Genomic DNA, 10,682 nt, shown 5'->3' with positions numbered 1-10,682 from the left:
GGATGTGCTAGGGGAACCGCACAGATGTGGATGTGCTAGGGGAACCGCACAGATGTGGATGTGCTAGGTGACTCAGGGAAGGCATGAGCACTTACCGGTTATAGCACATATGCTTCTGGAAATTCTTACTCAGAAAGTCCTTATAGAAGTCGGCCATCTCCTCTGCATCCAGCGTTGCTCTTTGGCCTAGAAGTGACAATTAAACATAACAGGAGGGAAGCTGGCCATGCCAATGCACACTCAGAATCCAGCACTGTAGTTAAAAATAGAAGGATCAAAGTTTGAGACCAGTCTTGCTATAGGAGATTCTGTCTTAAAAATCCAAAAACCAAGCCATGTGGTGGTACACACCTTTAATCTCAACACTTAGGAGGCAGAGAGGTTGATCTCTGTGAGTTCGAGGTCAGCCTTGTCTGCAGAGTCAGTTCCAGGACAGCTGGAATGCACAGAGAAACATTGTCTCAAAACACCAAAAACAACAACGACAACAAAACAAAATAAACAAAACAGCAGGGGACTGTATATGGCTCAGGGGCTAAAGGCACGTACTGCCAAGTCTGAAGGCCTGAATTGAATCCCTGAGATCCAGAAGGTAAAAGGAGAGGACTGACTGTCACATTAACTGTCCTCTGACCCCCATGTGCTGTCCTAGAACTCACACTATAGTGGAGGTGATCTCAAACACACATAGATCCACCTGCCTTTGCCTCCCAAAGGCAAGCGTCAATATGCCTGGCTAAAGATTCTTTTAAAAAAAAAAAAAATTATTTATTTATTTTATGTATGTGAGTACACTGTAGCTGTACAGATAGTTGAGAGCCTTCATCTAGTTGTTGGGAATTGACTTTTAGGACTTCTGCTTGCTCCAGTCAAGCCTGCTTGCTCTGGTAGGCCCCACTTGCTCAGTGCCTGCTTGCTCGGGCCCAAAGATTTGTTTATTATTATAAATAAGTACACTGTAGCTGTCTTCAGACACGTCAGATCTCATTATGTGTGGATGAGAGCTACCATGTAGTTGCTGGGATTTGAACTCAGGACCTTCAGAAGAGTAGTCAGTGCTCTTACATGCTCAGCCATCTCTCCAGCCCCCAGCTAAAGATTCTATTTCAACTGTGTGGTGGGTGCACAGTGAGTGGGTACAGTGCTTGCATGTGTGTGTGTGTGTGTGTGTGTGTGTGTGTGAGTCTGTGCAATAGTGAGTAGGTATAGTGCTTGCATGTGTGTGTATGTGTGAGTGTGAGTCTGTGCACAGTGAGTGGGTACAGTGCTTGCATGTGTGTGTGTGTGAGTCTGTGAACAGTGAGTGGGTACAATGCTTGCACGTGTGTGTGTGTGTGAGTGTGAGTTTGTGCACAGTGAGTGGGTACAGTGCTTGCACGTGTGTGTGTGTGTGTGAGTGTGAGTCTGTGCACAGTGAGTGGGTACAGTGCTTGCATATGTGTGTGTGTGTGTGTGTGTGTGTGTGAGTCTGTGCACAGTGAGTGGGTACAGTGCTTGCACAGGCCAGCAGGTGTCAGGTGGCCTGGAAGCTAGAGTTACAGGCAGTTGTGAGCCACCTGATATGGTTGCTGGGAATCAACTTTGGGTAAAAAGCTCTTAACCACTGAGCCATCACTCTGGCCACCAAGTCAACAGTTCCACTACTTTCTTTGTCTGTGATGTGCACGGATGCTCTGCCTGTGCTGTATGTTTGTGCAGCCCTTGCAGGCCTGGTGCCTACAAACCAGAAGAGGATGTCTCAGGCCCCCAGAACCAGAGCTACACACGGTTGTGAGCCACCATGTGGGTGCTGGGAACACAATCCATGTACTCTGTGAGAGCAGCTGTGCTCTTAACTGCTGAGCCATTTCACTAGCCAGGTTTTTGTTGTTCTGTTTTTTAGTGTTAGAAAAGAAAAGCTGGGCAGAGGTGCACGCCTTTAATTCTAGCACTTGGGAGGCAGAGGCAGGCGGATTTCTGAGTTCGAGGCCAGCCTGGTCTACAGAGTGAGTTCCAGGACAGCCAGGGCTATACAGAGAAACCCTGTCTCAAAAAAAAAAAAAAAAAAAAAAAAAAAAAAAAAAAAAAGAGAGAGAGAAAGAAAAACAAAACAAAACAAAACAAACAAAAGACTGGTTTGTGTCAGCTGACCCAGCATCATACAGAAAGCAGGAGGAGCACAAGGTCATGGTCATTCCTGAATTACACTCTGAGTTTGAGCCTAACTCAGCTACAAGAGATACTGTCTCAAAAGAAACAAAATAAAGGCTGGAGAGATGGCCCAATAGTTAAGAGTGCTGGTTCAGTTCCTGGAACTCACATGAAGGTTTACAACCATCAGTACCTCCAACTCTAGGGAATCCAAAGACCTCCCTCTTCTGGTCTCTGAGGGCATCATATATACACAATACACATACATACATGCAAAACACTCATACACACAAATTGTATACAGATAAAAAAAGTTAATACATTCAACAAACTTAGAGAAGATCAACCCATAAATGCTAACTGGCACACGCCTTTAATCCCAGCACTTGGGAGGCAGAGGCAGGCGGATTTCTGAGTTCGAGGTCAGCCTGGTCTACAGAGTGAGTTCCAGGATAGCCAGGGCTACACAGAGAAATCCTGTCTCAAAAAACCATAAAAACAAAAAAACAAAAGAAAACAAAAAAACCCACCAACAAAAAGAAGGCGCTGCTCTGGAACAGGGAGTCTGCACAGTGCTATCAGGATTGCAGCTGCCTCCCCCAGCTTCCTCCAGGATTGCAGCTGCCTGCCTTCCACCACCAGCTTCCTCCCAGCTTTTGTTTACTTTGCAAATATAAACACAAATCAAAGAAGTTAACTGCTCAACTACAAGTTGAAAAAGCAGGACAAGGTTAGCTTTTTATCCTGGCAATCAGAAGGAGCAGGCAACTTCAATGAGTTCCAGGTCAGCCTGGTCTACGCAGTGAGCTCCATGCCAGTCACGGTTTCATAGGAAGAACGCTGTCTCAAAAACTAAAACAAACACAAGAACCAAGCGAGAAGGCTTGCATTTCTCAATTTCCAAACTTACTATGGAGCTGCAGAGCCCGCAGCACTGTCACAGACAGACACAGATCACTGGACAGAACTTGGGCCCTGAAATAAAACTTGAACACACTGGTCAGCCACATCCTTGGGGACGGTGAACTTGTGCTCTGCATCAGTAAGCACACATTGGGGCACTGGGGACAGTGTACCTAGAGCAGGTGACCCTCTCTGGTGCTCCCATCTGGCGGGCAGCACCCATTCTCAGGCATAATCTACACATGGAAACTAAACAGCTCTGGAGTGGTGCTGGTCCAGAGGCCAATCTCGAGTAACTGGGTGATGGCCAAGGGGTGAGAGTGTGGGGAGCCGCAGCTGCCACCCTATATATTAAACACCTGGTCTCCAGCCAGAGCAGAGAGCATTGTGATAAACAAACCCTTAGTTGGAAAAGCTGAGTGCCCCCAGTTTGTGATGCAGGCTGACATGATTTCCCGCAGCCTATTATGTTTTGCCATGTAGCCGATGCTGATTGGGACCAGGGAAAGTATTTAACCCACAAGGGCTGGGGGCTAGAGAGAGAAGAAGATAGGGAGAAGAGAAGAGGGAAAGAAGAAGAAATGAACGAATGATTCTGTAGTACAAGGTTCCTGAATAAACTGCTTGGAGAAGAGCTTGTGGTCGTCTCCTTATTTCCGCTAGTCGGCGAGGCAGTGACAAATGGTGGCATCTTCTACGGCTCAGAACTCCTTGCAAACAGGGCAGTCGACTGGTAAGTTCCCAGGTAAGGTGGGACAAAAGGGCAAATAAGGACCTAGGTAAAGAGGCAGTAAGGTCTCGGAGTTGGAGTGATAAGGTCCCATTAAGGACAAATCAAAAGTGATAGTATGAGGAACTCGCAATTTTATCTCGTGTTTGTTCCTCTTAAGGAGCTATTTCGCCTACTGCTAGTTCTGGCTTGGGTAAAGGTCTTCTCAAAGTGTGTTCTAAAGTAGTAGAAAAGGGACAGGAAGCGTTAGAACAGCTGGAGGAAGATAGGTCAGCAAAATCTGAGAAAGATCAGACTGATGAAAGTGGCTCGGACTCTGAAGGGGAACTTGAGAAGCTAGTACGGAAAATGGAGAAGTCCACTATTAGGGTGGCCCACAGGCCCAGGGCCGCCTGTATCCTTACCTTCCCCCATAACAATGCCACTTAAATTAGTAGAGACAAGTTATGAGCAGTCTGGAGACAAATAAGAGTTAGTTTGCCTTGGAAATAAAAAGTAAATAGAAAAATAATCCAAATTCTATCAAAACCTGGTAGTAATGCTAAACTGCTAGCACCTTTGCCCCTAGAGTAAACAAGCTTAAAAAGGAAACCTGGAACAGCTGTGGCTGTTGCTGGGAAGAGGCTGTTTTACACCTAAGATTGTCTGTCTCACTGAGCCAGTGGGAGATGCCTTCCCTGCAGGTCCCTGGTCAAATGCACCCATCCAATGGTGCACTCTTAGCATTAGCAAAATATGATTAAGGGTTTTGTTTTTGTGCTTTTGAGAAAAGATGATTGGAGTTTTTACACCTTCCAGAAAACTAGACTCCAGAGAATTAAACAAAAAATTATATCTTTTTTTTTTAATTTATTTATTATATATAAGTACACTGTAGCTTTCTTCAGACACACCAGAAGAGGGCATCAGATCACATTACAGATGGTTGTGAGCCACCATGTGGTTGCTGGGATTTGAACTCAGGACCTGTGAAAGAGCAGCCAGTGCTCTTAACCGCTGAGCCGTCTCTCTGGCCCAAAAAATTATATCTTAATGATACTGAAAATTTGTCTTGAGATTCATGTATTACAGAAATATACAGCCTTGGTGAATTTCCTTGTCCTGACATGCTAAACTGGCCTGCCTGAACTCCTGATGTCCTGGACTTCAGCCTGATCCAGTCAAGACACAGACATCAGAAAACTAATGAATTCTGTTTTTCCTTCCCCACCCCTCTTTTATATCTACGCCCCCGTTCAGCTTGAAGAAGTTATGATGAGTCGTCTACCCAGCTCCCTGGGCTTTGGGGTTAGAGAGGGTTGTTAATAGTTATACTTGAAATAGAGAAGAAATAGCCAGATTTAATTGTATAGCTATAGAAAGCCTTATAATTTGTTATTGAGTTAAAGTCATATGTTCCTATTTGGTATAGAATTTATTTGATACAAAACCAATGTTATCTTTGGTAAAAGGACCTTCTGATAATATTTACCCTGTACTACAAATGACTTAATTGGTGTATAGATAATTTAAACTGGAAGCATTGTGACTAGAATTTAGTCAGGTATTTGAGTATTTCTTCACAAACACAGCTTAGTCTCAGAAAATTTGCTTTGGTGTTTATATTTGTAATGGTGATTGGTAAAAGTTGAGGCTTGTGTTATAAGCCATTTACATCTTAAACTAGTGTGCAAGAAATAAGAGCTTTTAAGTTGAGAATTTGTTGTTAAGACTGAGTGTACAATGATATTCTTATTGACTGTGAGGTGTAGCTAATCCACTGTTCAGACAGTTAGCGCACTCAATAATTTATCAGCTAATGTTGCAAGTGCCTTGGATATCCAATCCAGTATTAATACCCACTTAAAGGGAGACATTATGGTACCTGTCCCTCGCTAGTGGATTGATGAATCATCTAAAAGAGTGGGCGAGTATTGGAACCGTGGGTGCTTTACTAGTCCTTGTCAGTATATTGGCATTGTGGTGCATCTATGTGGGTCCGGCAGCAATGACAGGCTGCTTTGGTAGTGCAAGCATTTGCAGCCCTGGAGGCGAGGCAATCTCCACAGGCTTGGTTAATTATTCTGAATGTTCTTCTTCACGCTCAGGATGCAAGGCTAAGCACTGCACTAGAGATCAGTTTCTAGTGGTCTCTTGGAGAGCATGTCTGATTGCACGTGGGTTGATGCCTCAGGTCCCACCTCCAGGAAAAAGGCATAGGACGGGCATGGCACCAACTTGGCTGCTATGGGTTAGGGCTATGGCAAATAAATCACCTAAGACAGAGGCACGTACCGAGTGGCTTCTACAGGTTAAGGCTCTGGCAAATAAATCACCTAAGACAGAGGCATGTACCGAGTGGCTATGTTAACTAAGCCCGGTTTGTAGTACAAACTAGCTGCACGTGTTCTCTAAGACGGGTTTGATATTTTGCCAAGAGATATTACCATCAGGTTGTAATGCCATTGCAATGTCCTTCTCATGGTTACTGGAGATCAGACCTCTACTCTTGCCTGTTGCGTTTAAAACAAAAAGGGGGAACTGTGGGGAGCCGCAGCTGCCACCCTATATATTGAGTACCTGGTCTCTGGCCAGAGCAGAGAGCATTGTGATAAACAAGCCCTTAGTTGGAAAAGCTGAGTGCCTCCAGTTTGTAATGCAAGCTGGCATGATTTCTCGCAGCCTATTATGTTTTGCCATGTAGCCGATGCTGATTGGGACCAGGGAAAGTATTTAACCCTCGAGGGCTGGGGGCTAGAGAGAGAAGATAGAGAGAGGGAGAAGAAGATAGGGAGAACAGAAGAGAGGAAGAAGAAGAAATGAACGGATGATTCTGTAGTACAAGGTTCCTGAATAAACTGCTTGGAGAAGAGCTCGTGGTCATCTCCTTATTTCCGCTGGTCGGTGAGGCAGCGACATGAGAGGGCATGGTAGCAGAGGGTGCACGTAGGAAGGGGCACTCTGACTCGGAAGCTGAAAACCTAACACCAACTACCTTGTGAGCTTCATGGGGGCATCTGGCAAGGGCCACATTCTTCTCCTTTGGATAGTGGTGTCATGCTAATACCTCCTATAGACCTGCCTCCGGCAAAGAATCTGTCTGGTAGTACAGAGACGGGGCACTAAAAGGGGGAAGAGTACATGCCCACAGAACACAGAGACTCAGAGCTGTCACAGCATGACAGAAACAAGTAGACCCTCCTCTAGCCCCACCCCCACTACTGCCGACTCCGCTTGGGTGGCCCTATGCTAAGGATGACTAGACTGGGGAGGCTAGTTCAACTCCACAGCTGCACTTCTGTGTCCCCCCAACCCTCAGCCCGCCGCTTATTAGGCAGCTGTAGGTGATCTGCCATCTTCTGTGCCTCAGGTCACTACAGGTACAGACAAGGGCATGTGTGCTGTGCATCCTTGCTAATGTGTAGAGCATGTGGAAGAGTCAAGCCCTTGTTAGGAGCTCAGCAGTGTTATCCACTGTGCTAACCACACACAGTACTTTATTCACATTTGTTTCTGACTCAGCCTTCCTGCTGTCTCCTCCACCTAGAGGACTCTTCTGAGGGGACACACACACACACACACACACACACACACTCACTCTCTTCCCTAATTCCCTGCTAGTTTTCTTCAAGGGTGACACACTAGAAGTGCAGTGTGAACCCACCTGTATGCTGACCCTGCTCTGTTGGCTTGTCAGCCCCAAAAAGGGCAGGACTGCAATTCTGCTCAATGCCCCATCCCAGAAGCCAGTGCAGATAGATGCTACTCAGATGAAGTGAGGAGTACCTACCACCTGAGAGGGAAGGACTGCCAAAGGCTCCAGCTGCTCTCAAAGGACAGACACAGGCAGGTGGGGAGGGAGGGCCAGGAGGGAAGAGGGCACCAGGAGGGAGGAAAGACCAGGATGGAGGAGGGACCAGGATGGAGGAGGGACCAGGATGGAATCCAGTCCAGAGAAGCTTTCAGGGTGGCAACTTAGCTGATCCTTAGAGAAGGGAGTTTCCTCTTCTCCAGCAGCATCTCTGGGCCTTTCATAACAAGGAAGGGACTGTCAAAACAGGAAAGCTGTTCCCCTGGCAACAGCAGCACAAGCTGTTTCTCTGGAGGGCTAGGCTCTCCCCATTGGCCTTGTAAACTCTAACCATGTCCTCCCTACACCTAGTTCCTCATTTCTAGCAAATGATCCGACAGCCCTGCCTTCAGAGCCCCTGATTCTTGACAGTAGTTGGAGAAGAGACAGGGGCTCCGGGTAGGCTTGCTGCTGCTGCACTGTACACGGGGGAAGTGAACTGCAGGGTGGAAGCAGGCAGAGCTGCCCACACCTAAGGCTTCCCCAAGGAGCTCTCAGACAGGCTGAGGGTCATCTCACCCAAACACCCTCAGGCCAATGATCAGACAGCAGGAACCCCATCAATGCTTGCCAAGTTAATTCTTGTTCCATGCCTCCATCTCTCTGCCTCTGAATTATAAAGCTAACGGGAGGAGGGAGGAGGGGAAAGAGAAAGGCTGGGGAACAGGAAAGGAGGAGGAGGGAGCCTTAACGGAGGGATGGAGAGGGAAAACTCAATTGTATCACATCATTACTGAAAATGTGTGGGTGTCTCACCAATGCCATCTGAGAAAGTGGATCTGACTCCATGGCTCCCTCTTTTCTGGACGCAGACACTTACGCAGTCAAAGGAAGGGAGTACTCCTTCCTGACTCTGCTGTCAACGTGAAACCAGGGCTTCCTCTTTTTGCCTTGAAGTCAGTCAAGTACCAGAGCCTGCAGAACACGCAGTCAGCAGAGGGCCAGCCGCTCTAACTAGGCTGCAATCACTGGGCATCTAGACTTCCCCACTTTGCAATTAAAGAGAGCCTGTAAGGAAAACTTGATGAACTGGCTGTTAACGGCCATTGCTTGTTTTCCTCTAGAAAGACGCTAAGGATTTCAGGCTACCACCAGCCACCATCAGGACTGAGTGCCGAAGGAACCTTTCCATAAACTCAGCACAAATGAACACCCTGCTGCTTGAGAAGAGGCTAGAGGTGGTCTCCCCACACACTCAGTCACTGGTCCACAGGTGTTGTTATTTTTTTTCCCCCTTTGGTTTTTCGAGATAGGGTTTCTCTGTGTATCCCTGGCTGTCCTGGAACTCACTCTGTAGCCCTGGCTGTCCTGGAACTCACTCTGTAGACCAGGCTGGCCTCGAACTCAGAAATCCACCTGCCTCTGCCTCCCAAGTGCTGGGATTAAAGGCGTGCGCCACCACCCTCCCGGCCACAGGTGCTGTTATTAAGGCAAATTCGTTGCAGCCTGTTTAAAAGTCCAGATGGTCCATGTCATCTTGACTACAAACACTACCAATCCGCTATTTGTCATGAACTGTATGTGTGTCCTGGACATTGTCTGGCAATCCCTCTGGGCCTCCTCCATCCTGTGTTCCCATGGCAGCAGCCAGGCTCATTCAACACAACCCCATCTCTGCCTGATGATCCAGGGCCCAGCATGGCTGGAAGCTGGCTTGGGGATCGGCAGCACTGGACAGAGTGATTAACCGGGAGGCAGAGGACCAGGTTATGGAAAGCAAGAGAAGGGTAAGATAGCACAGGAGAGGATTTTAAGAACAAAGGAAGTAGTCCTAGGGTGGCTCTGGTCCCATTGTCTGAGGACAGCCCACTGGGGTGCCCTGTGACCCATGTTCCAGGTCCTTAGCATCCAGTGCAACTGGATGTCCCACTACAGGGGCCCCAGCCATTCAGTTCCCATGCTGCTGGTGTTTGAGTCTAGACCTTAGGGGAAGCCATTCATCTGAAGGCAAGGCTGTGCTGTCCAATGGCTTGAGTGCTTACCCACAATCCTCAAGGCCTTAGACTCTATTCCCAGCACCATACACAAAGAGGAAAATCAAAGGACAAAGGAGGAGCTAAACTCTGAGAGGCTGGGACATTGCCTGAAAATGGAAGATGAGAGAGGGGTCAGGAGCCTATGGGAAGCGATGGCACACGTGCACGCATGGGCAGGAGTCTCTGCAGGCAGTGAGACTGTAAGGACACAGAGGCTGTCCATCCAGTGCTCCCCCTTCATTAGCGCTTTTTTCTACAACAGTAACAGCACATGTACTAACCTGACTCGGTCCGCAGGCCTGAGCCTTTAGCTTGTAGTCTTGAGTAAATGAATGCTTCTTTCTCCTGAAAGATGAGCATCAGAACTCTCTTAGCCATCTAAGATGTCTGGTACTAACCTATGCTCCCTGAACTGGGGAAGTGGAGTGGAGATAGGGGTATCTGGAGACCAAAGTCATCCTCAGCTACAAGTTTTGAGCTTATCCTGAGGCCCTGTCTCAAAAAAATCAAATTTGATTTTAAAAATATTAAAACCCTTGAGCTGGAGAGATGGCTCAGCAGTTAAGAGCACTGACTGCTCTTCCAAAGGTCCTGAGTTCAAATCCCAGCAACCACATGGTGGCTCACAACCATCTGTAATGAGATCTGACACCCTCTTCTGGTGCGTCTGAAGATAGTGACAGTGTACTTACAGAGAGTTATGAGCTGCCATCTGGGTCCTGGGAACCAAGACTGGTATTCTAGAAGATCAGCAGTGCTCTAACCATTGCACCATCTCTCCAGCTGCCATCAAAGCTTGTTTTCAATCATCTCAACCTAAAGAGCCATGCTTGATACAGGACTGTTATCATGTAGCCTAGGATGGATTCAAAGTTGCTATATAGTAGAGACTGGCCTTGAATTCCTGATCCAGAGTGCTAGGGTAACCAGTGTGTACCACCATGCCCAGCTTGAAACAGGAATTTAAAAGATGTTCAGCCAGGCAGTGGTGGTATACACCTTAATCCCAGCACTTGGGAGGCAGACGCAGGCGGATTTCTGAGTTCGAGGCCAACCTGGTCTACAGAGTGAGTTTCAGGACAGCCAGGACTATGCAGAGAAACCGAGAGGAAAA

General features: G+C 47.3%; 1 protein-coding gene across 1 annotated transcript in view; it reads right to left on the bottom strand.

Annotated features, from left to right (window-relative positions):
- LOC116080757 (cytochrome c oxidase assembly factor 8) overlaps positions 1 to 10,682 on the bottom strand; it is a 24,455-nt gene that overhangs the window by 3,599 nt on the left and 10,174 nt on the right. The window contains exons 3-4 of the mRNA XM_031357301.1: positions 9,850 to 9,913; positions 96 to 186 (exon numbers count right to left, since the gene is read on the bottom strand). Of these exons, the coding sequence (XP_031213161.1) occupies positions 96 to 186; positions 9,850 to 9,913 (155 nt within the window). The remainder of the gene's footprint in view (positions 1 to 95; positions 187 to 9,849; positions 9,914 to 10,682) is intronic.

The sequence above is a fragment of the Mastomys coucha genome, unplaced genomic scaffold (genome assembly GCF_008632895.1).
Source record: "Mastomys coucha isolate ucsf_1 unplaced genomic scaffold, UCSF_Mcou_1 pScaffold6, whole genome shotgun sequence".
In the NCBI taxonomy this organism is placed as follows: domain Eukaryota; kingdom Metazoa; phylum Chordata; class Mammalia; order Rodentia; family Muridae; genus Mastomys; species Mastomys coucha.
The sequence above is the reverse complement of the archived record's forward strand: the minus strand, read 5'-3'. Positions and strand labels throughout refer to the sequence as shown.